General features: G+C 43.8%; 1 protein-coding gene across 2 annotated transcripts in view; it reads left to right on the forward strand.

The window, feature by feature from the left end:
• ADD2 (adducin 2) overlaps positions 1–20,731 on the forward strand; it is a 116,368-nt gene that overhangs the window by 71,901 nt on the left and 23,736 nt on the right. For both annotated transcript variants that reach the window (XM_043468241.1, XM_043468240.1), the window contains exons 5-10: positions 4,375–4,526; positions 4,948–5,028; positions 8,227–8,376; positions 9,529–9,672; positions 11,577–11,675; positions 16,199–16,375. In XM_043468241.1, the coding sequence (XP_043324176.1) occupies positions 4,375–4,526; positions 4,948–5,028; positions 8,227–8,376; positions 9,529–9,672; positions 11,577–11,675; positions 16,199–16,375 (803 nt within the window). The remainder of the gene's footprint in view (positions 1–4,374; positions 4,527–4,947; positions 5,029–8,226; positions 8,377–9,528; positions 9,673–11,576; positions 11,676–16,198; positions 16,376–20,731) is intronic.

A 20,731-nucleotide genomic window follows, 5' to 3' on the forward strand; every position in this document is an offset into this window, starting at 1 on the left:
CATATCATTGGAGTTATATATATTATATATCATTGGAGTTTTTTTATATATATGTATATATATATAGACTAATCCCTTATTAAGCTCTTAAATTCTATATCTTCTCAATGAATTCTTTTGGGTTTTGTATATAGGAAGAGATCACATAGTCATTTTGCATTCTTCAACATTTTACCCTTTGGTTTATTTTTCCAGTTTTCTCATTGCATCCATTAGAACTCTCAGAGCAATGTTTAATAATAGGTCAGAGAGTAATCATCTTTGTCTTTTTTCTGACTTTAATAGTAATTCTTTTACCACAAGAGTTTGAGATAATTATTCTTTATCATGTTGAGGAAATATCTTTGTATTCTGGTTCAATATGGGTTTTTCTCAGAAATGGGTATTGAATTTTATAAAATGCATTTTTAGTATTTATTGATGTTTCTTTCCTTGATGTGGGTGAATTATATTAACAGATTTCTGAATATTGAACTCTTCATTCCTGAAATAAATCATTTGTGATTTTGATGCAGTCTTTAAGAATTACTCTTCTGGATTTGATTTGCTGGAATTTTATTAATTTTTACATCCGTAGTTACACATGATGAAAAGCAGTTAACTTCTGGGGCAGCCTTTGTTTAGTACTGGTATTAAGGCTATAATTTCCTAAGATGAATCAGGGTGATCCCCACCCTCTTCTTTACCCTGCCGCGGCTCAGTCACTCATTCGTGTCCGACTCTGTGAGCCCGTGGACTGTAGCCCGCCAGGCCCCCCTGTCCATGGGATTCTCCAGGCAAGAATGCTGGAGTGGGTTGCCATTTCCTTCTCCACTTCTTTGCCCTAACAGAGCAAAAAAAATTAGGTAGGAAGTCTCTGCTCTTTGAAGACTTATTAATCACTTGTTAAGCTATCCAGATCTGAAATACTTGGATAACATCTTTTTTTCTGTTTCATCTAAAGTTCTTTAAAATTTTGTTTTTCTGCTTCTTGAGTAAATTTTGGTCGTATTTATATAAAATAATTCATTTCACATGGCTTTAAAAACTACTAGTGTGATTTACAATATTATTTTTATCATTTAAACTTTCTGCTGTGGATATGACATCCCATTCTCATTCCTGGTGCTATGTATTTCTGCTTCCTTCTTACTGGCAAATCCAGAGACTGGTTTATTCATAGATCTTCTCACATAAGCCAGTTCTTGGATTTACATATTGATTCTTCTAATTTCCTTGTATTCTGATTCATTGATTTTGTTTTTATACTCGTCAATTCTTTTCCATATCTTTTGTTTGGTTTATTTTAGTCTTTATATTTTTCTACAATAGAATAAAATGGATTTGACTTATTTTCATATTTAATACAATAATAAAGATATTTAAGGCTATGAATTTTTTTCTGAGTATAAATTTGATCTTGTCCCATAAATTTTGACATGTAGAATTTTCTTTATTGTTAATTTCTAGGTGGCTTGCAGTTGCTGTTTTGGCTTTATTTTTATTCTAAAATAAAATAAGTACCCTCTGGGAGTGTGCTTTCTCATTTGTTAGTGGTAGAATTTGTATTCTTTTAAAGGTTTATTGATAATGTCTAGTTTTATTGCATTACGTTTAGAAAATGTAGCCTACTTATTGTCTGTGTTGGGGATTTATTAGATTTTTTTTTGTGGCTTAATATCATATTTAAATGATACATGGATGTAGACTCTATCCCTGGGGCATAGTATTTAATTTATACCTTCATTTATCATTTTTGATTTTATAAAAAATTAATGTTGTGTTGTCTCCCACTGTATTTGATTTCTGTTCATTTCTCTGTATTTATGACTGCTTTTGCTTTGTATATCTTGATAAAATGTTTTTCAAAGCATAAATGTTTTTATAGCTATAGCTCCATTATGGATTATGCTTTTACTCCATATAAAATGACCTACAAAATGGCTCTTTTTGTTCAAAAGAGTATTATTTTCCTTGGCTTCTACTTTGATCATATTATGACCTCTGTTTATTTTTTGTTTATAGTTGGCTGGGCTACTTTTGATGGTCTCTTTATTTTTACCTGCTTTGTGTCACTTTTAGTGTTTGTTTTTGTAAATCTCCTATAGTATTGTCTTTTGGTATCTGTTGCCATAACAGAGAAATCTAAAACAGTCTATTATTTGTTCCTTTGTTGGCAACCTTTTTTTTTTCCTAGATGCTTGTGGAATTTCCCCCTTACCCTCATATTTCAGAAATGTTGTCAGAAAGCATTTAATTGTGGGTTATTTTTCTTTTGATGGAAGGCAGTAAGTCCTTATAGTTTACACACACACACACACACACACATACCTTTTTTCAACTCAAAATTTTTTCTTCTATTGTATCAGTACTGACTACTTATATGCTTAGATGCCAGGGCTTCTGGCCTTTGTCCCATGTCTATCAAATTCTTGCTCATCATTTTCACATCTCTGATCTTACACTCTTCTTCTGGAAAGAAATAGGGCTGACCAGCATTTCCATTGCTTTACTGATCGGCATCTGCCAGGAAAACTATTGGATGCCTGAAAATCTGGTTGGTGCATGCCACGGTAATTGAGTCAGGGAATGTGGAGAAGGAAAATTCCAGGTGTCATGAGTCCAAGCCCAGAGAGGTTGTTCTTTGTCCAGCTCCATTCGCCTTAGGGTTTTGTTTGTTTCATTTTTTTTTTCTCCTGTAGATTGTGTAGGTAGCTTTCTGGGGGTTTGGTGGATTTTCATCTCGGTGTTTTCTTAGGTACTTTGAAATAATGGCCCAGTTAGATCTTCACTTGGTGAGGCTGATCAGAATAAGCATCTTTTCCAAGAAGACCCTGAGGACAGAGGACCAGGGACTCCTGTGGAGCCCTCGGGTCTCTTCTGGGCCTGTGGGTGGGTAGTCCTCATGGGAAGCCCCACAGGGTTGGGGAGGGGGACTTTTAGGGGATACAGGACACAGAAGACATGATAGCAAGTGTTTTCAGACCTCTTCTGGCCTCCTGATCATCTCTGGGGACTCCACAGTTATTTCTAAAAGAAAGGTTCAAAGAACTCTCCCAACAACAGCTTCCCCCATCTCCAGCTTTGCTTGGAGGCCTTATGCTTTTGATGTGCCTCCCTTCGTGCTGCCAGGGGCAAATACTTGTCTGGGGAACTAGAAAGGAGGCAAGGATCCTCGACTATTCATCTTGAAATAGAAATCCTTAATTTTGAGATTTTGTTGCTGTTTTTCTTGCCAGTTCAGCCAGGTCTTTGGACCACTTAATATCCCTGTCACCTTCCTGTACTGGACCCATGCCCTAGAGGCCTACCACCACTGGTGGGCACAAGCCCTCTGGGGGCATCTTCCTGACATGGGGTGTTTGAGGCTTGCTCTGCTTGCTTTATGCTCTCAGTCCACCTTCATATTCACAGACCTTATCATTTCAACTAATGGCAACCCTAATACGGGGCATACATCATGTGGTGTGGCAGAGAGGTTTGCAGTGATGCTGGAAGCTTCCGAAGAGCATTTTCATCCATTAAAGGTTTTAGTGGGATGCTGGGGAAGGCAGCATCGGGAGGCTCCCAGCCAGACATCATTTTAAGCCAGAACCCTTTCCTATTGATTCTTTTATTGTTTCCTAGACACTGATTAATTGGAGGGCTGGGGCTCAGATCCCCTCTTCTGGCTTCCCAAGGCGTGCAGGCAGTGGTCAGCATGGTTCATGGAACAGACTAGACCTTTTGGGTGCCCTGAGTAGAAGACTATCAAACTCTCTAGGTTCATTTCCGTATTACCAAATTCCCAGAAAGAGCCATAAAGAACCAAGCGACTGCATGTCCGCAGGGGATCAGAAGTGGTCCACCCTCAGCCTCCGGCCCTTCAGCCCACCACAGCCACACTGGCTTCTGGAGGTTTATGACTTGTCAGAAAAAGTTGAGGAATTTACCTCCTGGTTGACTTGGGTTTCTGTTTGCCCTTTTCCAAATCAGAGAAAAAGTTAGTTAAAACAATAGGATAATGCTTAGTAACTTCTTCATTAAAAATAACTATTAAAATGTACCCATGTTTCCACTCAGAAATTTATTTTTGCTTTTATTCAATGTCTATTTCTAGGGTTTATAGTCAGCTTGAGCTGAGAACCTTTCATTTGTAGCCTTGAGTCTGGCCATGGGTTTTGACCCAAAGCAATGCCTTTCTTCTCTAAAGGAGCAGAGGACTTTCTTGGGCACAACTATCCATTCTGTGGACGGTTTTCTCCTCTGGAGTCAGGGTCAAAGGATGTTGAATTTCCTGCCCACGGGAGTCTTGTGTATGGATGTAGCACCCAGGAGAATTTGGAGAGGGTGGGGGCAAGGCAGGGGAGCACAGACATGAGCTCCTGACCTGAAAGCCGCCCTGTCCCCCTTCAGACTTCTCTATGATGACGCCCATCAATGACCTCCACACAGCCGACTCCTTGAACCTGGCCAAGGGGGAGCGGCTCATGCGGTGCAAGATCAGCAGTGTCTACCGCCTCCTGGACCTGTATGGCTGGGCCCAGCTGAGCGACACCTACGTGACGGTAAGGACAGCATCTGGGGCTGGGTGGGGCTCTGCCTATGGCCCCCACCACAGAGGGAGACCTCCTGACCCTTGGCGTGGCTGTTAGAGTGCTGGCCGTGAGCTCTTCCAAGGTTTCTGGCTACCTGAAATAGACAACCTGCCCCTTAGGTACTTCTCTGGTTGTGGAGCCAGGAATTCCTGGATCCTATTTCTAGGGCCACCCTTGACCATTGGGAGATTCCTCTTATAGCTCCATTTCCCTGACTCCAAATAAAGGCCGAGTCTTCTTCATCTCTCATGGGTCAGGAGGAAGTAAGCATTCTTGGGGTGGGGGGAGGTTTGTATGCAGTGGATTCAGGGGTAAAGGTGATTCAAGCACAGTATCGTTGGAAGTGGCCCCTCCCCCTCCTCACCACTGGGAACACATGTCTTTCCTCCAGCTGAGAGTCAGCAAGGAGCAGGACCACTTCCTGATCAGCCCTAAGGGAGTCTCTTGCAGCGAAGTCACAGCCTCCAGCCTGGTAAGTACAGTGTGACATCTCACTACCAAATTCTTGTTGAAATGACAGTACCATCTTTGCTCCGCGCTAGCCACTGCCATCTTGCCCTTCATGCAGTTTGCAACCTGGTGGGAGAGAGAAATCACGTGGACACCAAAACAAACTGTGCCCAGAGCATGATGTGACCAAGAGACCAAATGGGAGGTGAAGGCAGAAAGCACTCTAGGAGGGAGAGGGAAGGAAAGATGAGCCTAGAGGCCTCTGAGCCCAGGACTGGACTTCAAAGGCTGGGAGTCAGGAAGCCTTCCTGGCTCAGGGGTACAAAAGAACAAAAGCCTGTGCTTTGTCCCAAAGCAACGCAAGGCTCTTCTAGTGCTGTGAGAGAGAGCTTCTGGGTCCCCTTTCTGGGCTGAGTTTTCAAATTTGTGCAATGGCAGTACCCACACACCCTATGGCCCTGGCACTGTCCTCAAGAGGGGGGACTGTTTTCTCACTGGACAAAGGCACTGCATGGGACAGTAACTGTCCTGTTACGCAGTAGAGATTCTCGCGTGACAACAGGTCACATATCCAAGGCCGAGATAAGGAGCACATGAGAGCAGAGAGAGCTCATCGCAGAGAGGGAAGCCTGAGCGGGCCACGCAGCCGAGGAGGTTGGGGAGCTGGGCTGACGGGAAACCAGGGTCTGCATCAGACCCTTGCAGGTTTAAGTTCTTGAGATGGCAGGGTTGCTGCCACTTTCATGGGTCAGGCCACTCGAAAGTCATGTTCATCCTGTAAAATTCACTTAAAATAGCATTTTGTAAGAGAGGGCTTGTTGACCACCTTATGCTTCTGCTGGAACTAGTGTTGTCAGTAGCGTGTTCCTTGCTTTGGTGCCACTTGCCTGCCTGGGCCCCTGGCTGGGTGTGGTAGGTGTGTGTGGAACTGCCCTGTGAGCTGCATTCGGCCTCTCCCCGTGCCGCAGTTTTAAGGGTTGCATGTCATGATTTTGCATGTCAAAGCTGTCATGATTTTTAGAAAGGAAAAATCTAGCCTGCTAATGTCCAGCAACCACCTCTAGTCAATAAGTTAGGCTAAATTAACTACCTACCAGCTGCTGGGACACTGCTTGTGGAGCAGGAGGTGTTTTCAGCCTAAGGGTGTCTGGAGGGGCCTGTTTCAGGGTTAGGTTGTGTTGAGTGATTTGGAATCTAAGAAGGAGGTGTTGGGGACTTCCCTATAGCTCGAGCGGTAAAGAATCTGCCTGCAATGCAGGAGCCCAGGGTTCAATCCCTGGGTTGGGAAAATCCTCTGGAGAAGGGAATGGCAATCCATTCCAGTATTCTTGCCTGGAGAATCCCATGGACAGGGAAGCCTGGCGGGCTACAGTTTGTTGGATCGCAAAGAGCTGGACATGACTGAGCGACTAACACACAGAAGGAGGTGGTGTGTGGTGCAGTGTCCGCCCGGGGGCAGTTCTCGGTGGGGTGGGGGGGCGGGGCACAGAATGAGGCCAAAGCCGCTATTGGTGCAGTAAGGAGGAAGTCTTGGTCCTCTACTGAGATGATATATGGTTTTCATTCTTCACTTTGTTAATGTGTTGTATCATACTGATTAGTTTTCATATATTGAACCATCCTTGTATTCCTGGGATAAATCCCACTTGATCATGGTGTGTTGTTCAGTCACCAAGTCATGTCCAGCTCTTTGCAACCCTAAGGACTGCAGCACACCAGACTTGCCTGTCCCTCACTATCTCCCAGAGTTTGCCCAAATTCATGTCGATTTCATCGGTGATGCCTCCGACCATCTCATCCTCTGTCTGTATGGTCCTTTTAATGTGTTGTTGGATTCAGTTTGCTAGTATTTTGTTGAGAATTCTTCCATCTGTATTCATATTCATCAGTGATATTGATCTGTGATTTTCTTTTTTTGTGATATATTTTTGTGGTTTTGGTATCATGATGATGGTGGCCTCATAGAATGAGTTTGGGAGTGTTCATTCCTCTGCAGTTTTTTTGGAAGAGTTTCAGAAAGATAGGTATTAACTCTTCTCTAAATGTTTGATAGAATTCACACCTGAAGCCACCTGTTCTTGGACTTTTGTTTGTTGGAAGTTTTTAATCATAGTTTCACTTTCAGTACTTGTGATTGATCGGTTGATATTTTCTGTTTCTTCCTGGTTCAGTCTAGAAGGTTGTTCATCTCTACGAATTTGTCCATTTCTCCCAGGTTGTCCATTTTATTGGCATGTATTAATAGTTGCTTGTAGTAGTCTCTTATGATCCTTTGTGTTGGTCATTTTTGCATTTGTGCAAACTTATTTTTGCCTTTGTTTAGACATGATTAAGGAGTAGCTTTTGTCTTCTGTGTCACAGTCAAAAGTGGTCTTCTCTGATGATGATGTTCTGTGAGATTGTTTATGTTAAGCAGGAAGTGCTATGGCTTAGCTGTGTGCCAGGCCAGCAACGGCTGCCAAAAGTTGTGTGTGTGTGCGTGCATGCGTGCGTACATGCACGGGCATGCATGTGTTTTCACTGTAACACCCACAACCCCTTGGAGTCAAAAGCAGATTATGAGACTAGGGACTGCTCTCTCATTTGTCTTTTAAGACCTAGCTTTTGGGTGACTGGTAAATGGATGTTCATTATACTATCCTCTTTACCTTTGCGTGGGATTAAATTTTTTCAAAATAATAAGCTGGAAAAAAAGAAAAAAGCTCAGTTTAGATGCTACTTCCTCCGGGAAGGCTTCTCTGCTCTCCTGTTTCCACTGGGATTAAAGACTCATCCTATCTGCTTCTAGAGAATTCTGTGAATGACTCTCTCCTTGCACCTTGATACTCAAACTGTGGTCCATGGACCAACAGCAGGGGTATCACTGGACTCTTTTTGGAAGTGCAGACTCCCAGGCTGAGTTCTTGGCCTATCAAATTCGAATCTGCATTTTGATAGGCTCTCCAGGTAATCCTCATGCATAGTGAAGTTTGAGAAACTCTTGCAGTTTTTGTGTTGAATTAAAATCGCCATTGTTTCCCAGTAGCCTGTGTGCTCACCCTTTGGGAAGGAACTCTTCCCCTGACCCCACCACCAGGCACATCCATTGCCCGTGGTGTGGTGGAGAGTAGACACTGGTGGGTGGGCATATGCCTGGCCTACCTGCAGGGAGGGGAGTGAGAGGCCTCTGCCTTCTAGTGGTCAGAAGTCTCTCTTCCTCCTCACCCCTACCATGGCCCAGATCAAAGTGAACATCCTGGGAGAGGTGGTGGAGAAGGGCAGTAGCTGCTTCCCTGTGGACACCACGGGCTTCTGCCTGCACTCGGCCATCTATGCTGCCAGACCCGACGTGCGTTGCATCATCCACCTGCACACTCCAGCCACGGCCGCGGTGAGTGTCAGCTCTTCAGCCAGCATTTCAGCCCCCATGGCAGCAGACCCATGGCACATGTCTCTCTGAGAGTCTCCCCACGGGGAGACGTAAGCCCCCACAAGCTAGGAGCAAACTCACCATTTAATGCAGTTCTGGAAAGATTCCCTGGAACTCAGGCCAAGGTGAGGAGGGACACCCGATGTGGGAATCTCCTCCTCTCCATTTTTTCTGACTGTGGAAGTCTCGGTGAGGGGAGATAAGGTGAAGGTGTGTACTGTCGGCCCCCCTGTGTTCCCCAACTGCTGCATATGCAAACTGGCCCCACTCGCCCGGGTGATGCCACCTTCTGAGCCTCTGCTTAGGTCAGGCTGGCACCTGCGCCCTAGCCCAGGCTCTGGCATGGACAGATCTTGCTATGAGATCAGATGGTGGGAACCTGTACTGTGTCCACTTTTCACAATACGGGATGGGCTGAGAGCTGGGGCAGGAGCAAAGAGAACGGGGAGAGAACAGAGGGAAGACCAAGGAGCAGGCTGTCCCCTGAGGGTCTCTGGACATTTCTCTATGTCTACCTGAGGTGCTGCAGTGCATCTGGAACGAGCAGATACCCAGTCCCCAACTTACCAATCCCCTGGCCACACACCTACATGGGCAGAGCAGACCTGCCACTGACTTGTGATTTTTCTCTGCAAAATCACACTGGTTTATAAGCACTCAGACATTCCAAAAGTTAGACTGAGGCTACGTGATGTATTTGTGCCAAGTATGCATCTCTGCAGAGCGGGGGCTGATGTGAGGGACAAGATGACTGAAGGAAGGTGAGAGGCTCTCCCAATCTCTCCACATTCCTTGATTTTAATAAAGGCCAAGAGTTGGCACATGGTGGTTACAGCCTGGGTTTTAATCATCTTTCCTGGCACTTGCATTGCCCCATTGCTAGAAAAATGGGAGCTTCTCAATGGGCCTCCCTGTTAGCAAAGAGTTGTGACTGTTATTGCAGCCAAGGGTGAAGGTCTCTACCAAGCCACCCCCTGGACCCTGGACACTGTTTCACTGCTGCCTGTCCCCAGATAGAGCTTGACTGGCCATCTGAGGAGAGGGGACTATGACAGAGGGGCAGGGGTTGGGGGGGTGGAGTTGCTGCGCTAACGATTCCTTATCTCACTGAAGGTGTCAGCCATGAAGTGGGGCCTCCTGCCTGTGTCCCATGATGCCCTTCTGGTGGGGGACATGGCGTATTATGACTTCAATGGTGAGATGGAGCAGGAAGCTGATCGGATCAACCTGCAGAAGTGCCTTGGACCCACCTGCAAGGTTCGGCTCAGCTGTTCTAAGAAGATGCTCTGGGAGGGGTTGTCAAAAACCCACATCACAAAAGGGATAAATATTCATTGGAAAAAGTTGCAGATAAACAAAAGCAACAAAAGAAAGGAAATAATCTTTCACCCTACCCTTCGATTTTGATGCACACTCCCATATCTATTCACGTAGATTTGCAAAACTAGGATTGTAAAACTCTGCTTTCCCCTTAGCAATATACAGTCAACTCCTCTGTAAGTTATTAAAATACTTTCTAATCACTATTTTAAATTACATGTCACCGAATGAATGACTGTTCCATCATTTACCTGAACAGTTCTCTATGGTTGGACATTGAAAACATTTTTCTCCCTGAATTTTCCTTTAATATAAACAATTCCATGATGAAAATTCCTTCTGCTACACCTTTGTGTTTGCCTGGGATGCTTTCCTTAGGATAAATTTCTAAAGGATGCATAGTTTAACTTATTACCGCATAGTAACAGACTGCCCTCTCGTCCAGACGAGGCTAGTATGTATGAGAATGCCATTTTTCTATAGTTTCCTCAAACTTGAGTATTATCCCTTTTTTTTTTTTCTTCTAACTTGACAGAACAGAATCTCATTATTATTGCTTGATTTAAGTCTGAAGATCTATTTTATAACAGCACATAATCAGGGCTGGTGAGCTTAGAAGGGGAAGTTTCAGAGCCAAGCCTGGCTTGATGGGTGCTTTGCCCCCTTCCTTGCTGCTGCTGGAGTCATCTCCCACTTGAGAATCCCTGTCTTCCCATTTCTAACATGGAGCAGAAATGCCTGCTACCCTCTCCTGCCATCCTCTGAAACCTCATGAGCAGAGCCAGGAGAGGGGTGATGTTCACAACCCTGAAATGCTACAAAAAGACAGGAGGCGTTCGCTATCTGTAAAATCTTTTGTGAGCGAGAGTCATAGTCTCTTCCCATCTCTGTGGCTCTTAAGAGGAAAAAAAAATTCCAGCTGTTTTCAGCAAGAACAGGTGTGAGGACTAGGCCACTGGGCCTCAGCCCAGGTACTGGAAGGACGAATCTGATGCTTGGATTGCGTCCCAGCCCCCAGGTGGGTGTCACTTGGGTATTACTCACAGCATCCTTAAGGATGAAACCAACCAAGAAGGGAGGGTGCACCTGGACTTTGGTGTAAATTGATTTCTGTTTTCCCCCATTTAGATCTGCCTGCCCCTGGCTGAGTCAGAAACACTGCATCATCAGGGACAGCCTGGGTTCTGGTTCCAACTCTGCCCCTAATTAGCTGGGAGACTTTCAATTTCTTTAAGCTTTTATTTCCTTTAATGAGATAGAGTAGAAGGTTGCTATGGCCTCTTTCATGGAACTGTAGGATCTCAGAGCTGCCAGGCCCCACAGAGTTCATGGGGAAGAAGCCTGGGGCCGGAGAGGTGACCCAACTCACCTGTGTCTGCAGGGTCACCTCTCGGGGATCACTCCCTTGAATGTGACTCACAAGTCAACCCAGTCACAGGGGACAAGTTGGACCCTTGTATTTAAATACACTTAAATACACTTATTTAAGTGTACAGCAAATACACTTATTCACTTTAACATAACCATTCATTTTTCAGACTTCTAAGCTCGCAGGGCCTAAAAACCCAAGCCTTGCCCAAAGAAATCCATCAAGCTATTCAGTCTGTTTTAAAAAGCATCTTCCATTTCTTCGGGTATATACCTTAAGCATTCTTTTGGGTGGATATTAAAACTCATGGGGGTAGCATTGGGTTTTTGCATAGGGAGAGTGAGTGAGGAACTAGGGGGCAGGTGTTCCAGGATGGGATATGGAAATTGATCTGAATAAAATGAAAAATCTTTCCCTCTTAATTGAAGTTTAGAAGGCTGAAAGTTTCAATTGGCTGTTTGCTCCTGTACAGATCCTGGTGCTACGAAACCATGGAGTGGTTGCTCTGGGTGATACTGTGGAGGAGGCATTTTATAAGATCTTCCACCTACAGGCTGCGTGTGAGATACAGGTAAGCACGTTCCTCTGGACAGCGGGCCCAGGAGGGGCTCCGATCGGGGCCAAGGGATAATGGTGGTGGCCCCATGAGCTGTGACTTAAGGAGACCTTTAAGTGGAGCCTCACCCTGTTTCTCTGCCTTATTCTTCTAAAGTTTCACACTTAGTTTTGTAGCTTTAAAATTTTTTATCACCCTTGTCCAACAACCAGCACCCAACTCTTGGGGGTCAGTGTTGAGGGCAGGAAGATGCCTGGGCGCATCAGTAGGACAGTGGGAGGTCTGTCCCATGCTCCTGTGTTACCTGGGGTGTCCCCTCACAAACACCACCCAGGTAGGTCTGCTTTTCTTTGCTTGGAGTAGGGTAGTTTGCAACAACCCTGAATGTGGTCCAGTCCAGAAAGAGAAATGGAGAGAAGGCCCAGGTGGAGTGTTGGTATGGCAGGCCTGGCACCAGGGAAGCCCCAGGGTGAAGTTCAGGGAGCCTGTGGTGGTCCTCCTAACTGGTAAAGGATGAGATAGAGGGTGGGTGGAGAAGCAATAGGAAAACACACATCCTGCAGTTTTATCAAATAAGATGGTGTTGGATAAGCCAAGCACATGCTCCTTCCAGTGCAGCAAGCCATCAGAGGTGAGTAGGGGGTACCTGCACAACTGACTGGGCTCCATCCTTCCCAGCCCTGGGTTCTGTGCCCTTGGGTCAGGGACTTGCCCCCTGCAAGCCTCCATTTCCTGTTTCCTCAACTGTAGAACTGGGTCTATAGAGACCTTGTGAGGATGGCCTCTCAGACAAGGAGAGGTGTTGCTGGTGGTATTTTCAGGACTCAGTTGACAGGGCAGGCCAGCTGCTCCAGGGTGAGTCAGCGCTTTTGCAGCCCTTGTGGTGTCCCGTCTGCCCTCTCCTGGCAGGCCTGGGCAGAGCAGTGTCCCAGGAAGACCGCTCATCCTTTTCTTGGTTGCTATGCCGGAAGAATGGAAGTAATCCCCAAAGCATCACTAGTGGAGGCTGTACAGTGGGACCTTTCTCAGTGGTTTTTAAAGGATAAGTTGAGAGGACAGTGATGAAGAGATGACCCCTCCCCCCATCCAATGATGCCAGCTCTGAACTCTGACCCCTGGATGATGTTAGAACCCGGCAGAGCTTCTGATAAGCCCACTTTCTCTTCTCCACATCTGAACTCTGAAGAGTTTCCCATTTTTCTGCAGAAGGAGGCTTCTATGAGAAAATAGCTCATAATAAAGCCTTATCTCCTTGCAAAGATAGCCCAGCCCTAAAAATGAACGGATAGAGTACGCCTCCATAGGCTCTAGATCCCCAGAAAGGGCCCCTGTGCTATTTAACCAAAGGGAGGAAAGCCATCTAGCTGGGCCTTCGGCTAGATGGAGGGCCGAGCTGCCCGCCACTCTCCTGGACAGCCCCTGCTGCTCCTCTTGGCCCTGCCTGCTGTCACGTTCTTTTCAGTTGGGACTGGTTCGATGTGACTTTTATAAAGTGCATCAGGCAATGGGGCAGATAACCCCAAGAAAGGCTCCAGTGTCTTTTTTCAGTGAGTGGAACAGGAAGGCTTCTAGAGGGAGAAGTGAACTGGAAGGAGTAGAAGAAAAACAGGAGAGATAGATGAAGGGTGTGGGTGGATGAAGGCTCAGAAGAGACCAGGTACCGGCAGCCTGCAGAGCTGTTGGGACGACAGCCTCTGAAAGGGACATTTCCAGATGGATGAGCTGCCCTGGAGTTCTGCTTGCATCATGGGACTAATTTTCTCCCTCAATGACCTTGGCAAATAAGCAAATGTGTCTGTGGTCATTGCAGTAGTTCAAGGCTAAGAGCCTGTTCCCCTCTCCTGGGGACAGCATTCTCTTTGCTTTGCATCCATTTGGGGTTCCAGGAAACTGGGTCATCCTCTGTTCACAGAGGCGGCTACCTGCTCTGCTTACAGACAGATGAGAAGAAGCTCGGGCAACTCTCCATCTGCTACCCATTGCCATGGAAACGCATAGGGGAAGAGGGAGGTGGGAGGAGGCATCTCTTGCAAGGAAGTGGGCAGTTCTCTCCTCCTCCACAAATGACCAGTCCCCGGGGTACTGCTTCTCAGCATTCCATGGTAAAGCCTCAGAGTTTGTTTATCATAAGTGTTTCTATGGCACTGTTTATGCACCACGTGCTATTCCAAGAGCTTTAGGAATACCTTAAATAAGCCTCATGAGGTAAATATACTATTTGCATTTTACAGGGAGGGTAAATAGCTGCTCAAAGTTACACGGCAAGTAGGTGGCAGAGCCAGGATCCAGACTCAGGCAGCCTGGTACCCAAGTTCTGTGTCTTAAACACTACATTGCACTGCTTCTCAGGGCAGTAAAAGCTGGTGGGAAAGGTCAGCTGACAGGCTGGGGCCTCTCCCCAGGGAGCTGGCACTTCAAGTCAAGGTTTCAGGGTCCCAGGGCTAAAGCCTGCCTTGACCAGGTAGGAGCCCAGGATGAATGTGGTAATTGATCAACCAGCTAGGATTCGCTGTCTTTGAGAGTGTATTCCCATATGCTCAGCCTCAGAGGCCTCAGGGACTTCAGAATTAGAAAACAGGGCAGCAGAGGGCAGAACTGGGACCAGTGAATGAACATAATAAAAAGGTAGATTTCAACTCAATGTAATCTCTATCATCTCATTGTAACCCTTCTAACATTTGGACAATAATACTTTAGGCTGCCTCTTCAAGCATGGAACTGACACCTTCTAGGAATATTACATAAGGACTCTTATTTTTTGTGAGAGTATGGAATAAATGGCCTCTAGGTGTCTATACTTGCAGGGTGTGGATTTATCTTTTTAACCTAAAAATGGAGGCTTCTATGGGACACATGCCTTGGATGAAGAGGGTGTGGAAAGTGCTTGTTCTTCTTCCTCTTCACAGAGTGTTGGGGGTCACTGAAGCCTGGCTGACCTCCAGGAAGTCTCATGGGGCTGTATGTTACACTGGTGACTCTGATACTCTCTGGAATATGTCCAGGATCCTCAGGGCTTCATCAGCCTGGGTTTCTCATCAGGCTACATCGATTTCTTCCATCTTCAATAAAACAATAACTGACATAAAAACTGGAACACTGAAAGTTTAAATAATCGGAGCTGTTCCCCCATAGCATGCAGGTTTACAGGGGATAACAGATATTAATCAGAACACCAGGGTCTTGATGCCGTGCTGAGTTGCTCAGTTGTGTCCGACTCTTTGTGACGCTATGGACTGTAGCCTCCCAGGCTCCTCTATCCATGGGGATTCTCTAGACAAGAACAGTGGAGAGAGTTTCCATGCCCTCCTCCAGGGCATCTTCCCAGCCCAGGACTCAAACCCAGGTCTCCCGCATTTCAGGCAGATTCTTTACCATCTGAGCCACCAGGGAAGCCTGAGAATACTGGTGTGGGTGTCCTGTCCCTTCTCCAGGGGATCTTCCTGACCCAGGAATCGAACTGGAGTCTCCTGCATTGCAGGCGGTGTCTTTACCAGCTGAGCTGCTGGGGAAGGGTCTTGATATGCAGTACAAAACTTCAGCTTCAGTACTTACAATACTTGGAATCCACCATTTCTCTCTCTGTGTCTGGACTTACCCAAGAAGCCAAATCATAGCCAGTTGTATCTGGGTGGCAGATATGGGGAATAAATAGAATGTACTTTCAGATGAGCATGGAATTAGAAAATAAGATTAGTTGGATTCATGAATGTTTTTAGGATCATTCTAAAACTGCCTGTTTTATACACATACCTCTTGCGCTAAAACCCAAAGTCCATTGCTTCTGGTTATCTGTATGGTTGTCTCCCCATGGAGCCTTGATAGTGGAGCAAACACTCTAAGCCTGTGGATGAAAGTTCTCCAAGCCCTATACAGGGCCTGCCTGTGCCTGTCAGCTGTTCATCTGTCTCCTTTTTCTGGGCTTCCTTGACTGGCTAAACCCATTATGGAGGATATTCTTCCTTTAGACCTGTTAATTCATCCAACAGGCCACACTCATATTTTGTTGGCCTAGAAGCCAGCTTATTTCTTTCAAGAGACTTGTTTTTTAAGGGGAGATATTTCAGACACAGAAAAATACAGAGAATAATACAATACCCACTCTCCACCCATCAGATTTAACAAATATCAACAGCCTTTTCTTCTTGGAGAAGTAAAATATTATAGATGAGAATTGAAGTCTCTTTTTTTCAAATTCCCTTGTTCCCTGTTGGCCTCTGTGCCAAGTAACTTTTCAGTCTTTTGCGCTGTTTTATTCTCAAGATTTAACCCTTGCTATGGGTATGTCTGCCTAAAAACTGACATTAGGAAAGAAATACTAATACCTCTTCCTTGGAAATGGGCACATGCCCTACAAGTTTGGAGCAGCTTTCCTCTGGGAGGAAAAAACCAGATACAACTCAGTTTTCCAGAAATTTCTGTTTCTAACCTTCCCTGATCCCCATTCTCTGTTACGCACAGGAGCAGAGATGTGTACAGGGTTGTGGGTGTATACACACACACGTGTGTGTGAGCTGACGGCTTTCTGCTCTTTGCCACAGGTGTCTGCTCTGTCCAGCGCGGGGGGTGTGGAGAACCTCATTCTGCTGGAGCAGGAGAAGCACCGGCCTCATGAGGTGGGATCTGTGCAGTGGGCAGGAAGCACCTTCGGGCCCATGCAGAAGAGTCGGCTGGGGGAGCACGAGTTCGAAGCCCTCATGAGGATGCTGGACAATCTGGTGAGTCTCCTGCCATTGTCCTTCCAGGCCAGTCCTTTGTGGCTTAGCCCCCCAAAACCAGTCAGTATGAAGCACTCGGTAGATGTTAGAACTGCCAGCATCACAGTTCAGCTGTTAAAGGCCCTTGAGTGGCAACTTGGCTAAGAATTTGTGGTCATTCTAAAGTACTTGAGACTTCTCAAACGATGGCCTTTGCCACTCCCTTTCCAAGGGCTGTGGATGTCATACCTGCTGGGTGCCTTTTGGAGAAGGGGTAGGAAGCTACTGGTTGGCATGTGAGGTGGTAATCCAGCAAAAATCAGGACCAAGACCCTCTATCATATTGTGGCTTGGCTTACTCCTCTTTTGCAGTTAGCTCTGTGTTTCCTTCTAATCTCATGATTTTAATGCAGAAAACATAATAGCTTTGATTTCCCTATTTCCAATAAACAGCATTATAGCCCTATTCCTATTGTGATGAATCAACCAAACAATCAGGCGAAAAATTAACTGATATGTGACTAGAGTGGGCTTTAAAGGATCCAAAAGCATTATAAGACATCCTTCCTTCTGGAACTAACAGTTTAATTGATGATATATGACATAAACAGGAAACAATTCAAGAATAAGAGGAAAGCATATACAGTGAGGATCTAAGGGCAAGAAGAGGCTATGGCTTCCCAGATTGCTCAGAAGAGTGAAGATGTGCCCTATTTTTGCAACATTTCTGTATTTTTCCCCCTCCTCCTCACTGCTACTAATTTGGACCCTTTCGTTATTATGTCTGGGTCATTGCAATAATTAATCCTTTCCTTTTTGCTTCCAGTTCCTCCAAATCATCACCAGTTTATTACAGGTCTGACCACAAGGGTAACTTTATAGTACTGAAAGGTATGATTCACAATGAAAATACAACTATTAACATTTGTGTGTAGAGTAATCTGTGGCTGAATAAAGCACCAGGACCAAATGGTTTCATGCAGAAATTCCCTCAAACCTTTAAGAAATAGACTATTCTTATGCTGTTTAAACTGTGGCAGAGAAGAGTGAAAGAAGGAAACCAGGTCCTAACAATTATAACACATTCAGACAAATCTCACTCTGAGTTGATGAAAAATGCTGCATGAAAACTAGCAAATAGTATCTGGCATAATATTAGAATAATAATACATGATAAAGAAGTGAGGGCTCATTCCTTGTATTGAAGGATGGTTTAATATTATAAATCTAAATATATTTCATGATATCAATGAGTCAAAGGATAAACACCTATGGATCACTTTGAGATCAAAAGGTATTTGATAAAAATGTAATCTCTATTTATAAAAATAATAGCTGTTAAGTAGGATAGGAAGTCATTTATTTAATATGATTAAAATTGCTTTTTTTTTTGTCAGAACAAACACCAGTTTCATGGTGAAACACTAGAAGAATTTCCATTAAATTTTGAAACTGAACAATGATTCTGGTCTCAGCACTATTATTTAATGTTGTTCAAGACTAATATTGAAAATCAATTCAAGGCAGTGAGATCTAAAAATAAGAGGTGTACATGTTGTAAAGAAAACAAAATTACTCTTCTTTATAGTTAGTACATCTATCTGCCTCTAAGGTTCAAAAGAATCAACCAAGAAAAATTAGAAATAATGAGTGCATATCAAGAAAAAAAAAAGGAGAAGACTCAAATCAACAAAATTAGAAATGATAAAGGAGAGGTCACAACAGACAATGCAGAAATACAAAGGATCATAAGAGACCTACTATGAGCAATATATGCCAATAAAATGGACAACCTGGAAGAAATGGACAAATTCTTAGAAAAGTTCAGCCTTCCAAGACTGAACAGGAAGAAACAGAAATTATGAACAGATCAATTACAAGCACTGTAATAGAAACTCTGTTCAAATATCTCCCCAAAAACAAAAGCCCAGGGCCAGATGTCTTCACAGGTTAATTCTATCAAATATTTAGAGAAGAGCTAATGTCTAGCCTTCTCAAACTTTTCCAAGAAATTGCAGAGGAAGGAACACTTCCAAACTCATTCTATGAAACCACCATCACCCTGATACCAAAACACACACACAAAAAGAAAATTACTAAAAAAGAAAATTACATATATGCAAAAATCCTCAACAAAATTCTAGCAGACAGAATCCAATAACACATTAAAAGGATCCTATACCATGATCAAATCAACTTAATCCCAGGGTTGCAAGGATTCTTCAGTGTACACCAATCCATCAATGTGATACACCACATTAATAAATTTAAAGATAAAAATCATTTGATAATCTTAATGGATGCAGAAAAAGCTTTCAACCAAATTCAGCATCCAGTTATGACAAAAACTTCAGAAAATGGGCATGGAAAGAACCTACTTCAACTTAATAAGGGCCATATATGACAGACCCACAGCAAACGTTATTTTTAATGGTGGAAAACTGTAAGCATTTCCTCTAACATCAGGAACAAGACAAGGATGCCCACTCTCATCACTTTTATTCAGCATAGTTTTGGAAGTCCTAGCCATGGCAATCAGAGAAGAAAAAGAAATAAAAGGAATCCAGATTGGAAAAGAAGAAGTAAAACTCTCACTGTTTGCAGATGGCATGATACTATACATAGAAAACCCTGTGAGATACTATCAGAAAGTTACTAGAGCTAATCAATAAATTTAGTAAAGTCACAGGGTAAAAAATCAATACACAGAAGTACCTTGCATTCCTACACATGAACAATGAAAAATCAGAAAGAGAAATTAAGGAATCAATCACATTCACCATTGCAAAAAAAAAAAGAGAGAGAGAGAATAAAACACCTAAGAATAAACCTACCTAAGGAGACAAAAGACCTGTATACCAAAAACTATAAGACACTCATCAAAGAAATCAAAGATAACACAAACAAATGGAGAGATATATTATTTTCTTGGGTTATAAGACTCAATATTGTGAAAATGACTATACTATCCAAAGCCATCTACAGATTCAATGCAATACCTATCAAATTTCCATGGCATTTTTCAGAGAACTGGAACAGAAAACTTTACAGTTTGTATGGAAACACAAAGGACCCCAAATAGCTAAAGCAATCTTGAGAAAGAACAATGGAGCTGGAGAAATCAACCTTCCTGACTTCAGACTATACTACAAAGCTATAGTCATCAAGACAGTATGGTACTGGCACAAAAGAGAAATATAGACTGATGGAGCAAGATAGAAAGCCCATAAATCCATGCACCTGTGGGCACTTTATTTTTGACAAAGGAGGCAAAAATATGCAATGGAGAAAAGATCGTCTCTTTAATAACTGGTGCTAGGAAAACTGACAGCTCCTTGTAAAAGGATAAAATTAGAACGTGTCCTAACACCATAAACACAGATAAACTCAAAATGGATTAAAGACCTAAATGGAAGACCAGAAACTATAAAACTCTTAGAGTAAAACATAGGCAGAACATTTTTGGACACAAATTGCAGCAAGATCCTCTATGATCCACCTCCTAAAGTAATGGAAATAAAAATGAAAACAAACAAATGAGACCTAATTAAAATTAAAAGCTTTTGCACAGCAAAAGAATCCATAAACAAGATGAAAAGACAACCTTTAGAATGCTGCTGCTGCTGCTAAGTCGCTTCAGTCATGTCCGATTCTGTGCGACCCCATAGACGGCAGCCCACTAGGTTCCCCCGTCCCTGGGATTCTCCAAGCAAGAACACTGGAGTGGGATGCCATTTCCTTCTCCAATGCATGAAAGTGGAAAGTGAAAGTGAAGTCGCTCAGTCGTGTCTGACTCTTAGCAACCCCATGGACTGCAGCCTACCAGGCTCCTCCGTCCATGGGATTTTCCAGGCAAGAGTACTGGAGTGGGGTGCTATTGCCTTCTCTGAACCTTTAGAATGGGAGAAAATAATTGCAAATGAAGCAACTGACAAAGGATTAACCTCCAAAATATACAAGCAGCTCATGCAGCTCAATATCAGAAAAACAAACAAACAAACAAAAAACAATCAAAAAATGGGCAGAAGACCTAAACAGACATTTCTCTAACGAAGACATATGAATGGCCAATAAAACATGAATTGCTCAAAATTGCTCATTATTAGAGAAATGCAGATAAAAACTACAATGAGGAATCACTTCACACCAGTCAGAATGGCCATCATCAAAAAATCTACAAGTAATAAATGCTGGAGAGGAAGTGGAGAAAAGGAGATATTCCTGCACAGTTGATGGGAATGTAAATTGATACAGCCACTATGAAGAACAGTACGGAAATTTCTTTAAAAAAACTAGGAATAAAACTACCATATGACCCAGCAATCCCACTACTGGGTACATATACCCTGAGAAAATCATAGTTGAAAAAGACACATG

This window comes from Cervus canadensis, chromosome 5 (genome assembly GCF_019320065.1).
Source record: "Cervus canadensis isolate Bull #8, Minnesota chromosome 5, ASM1932006v1, whole genome shotgun sequence".
Lineage (NCBI taxonomy): Eukaryota > Metazoa > Chordata > Mammalia > Artiodactyla > Cervidae > Cervus > Cervus canadensis.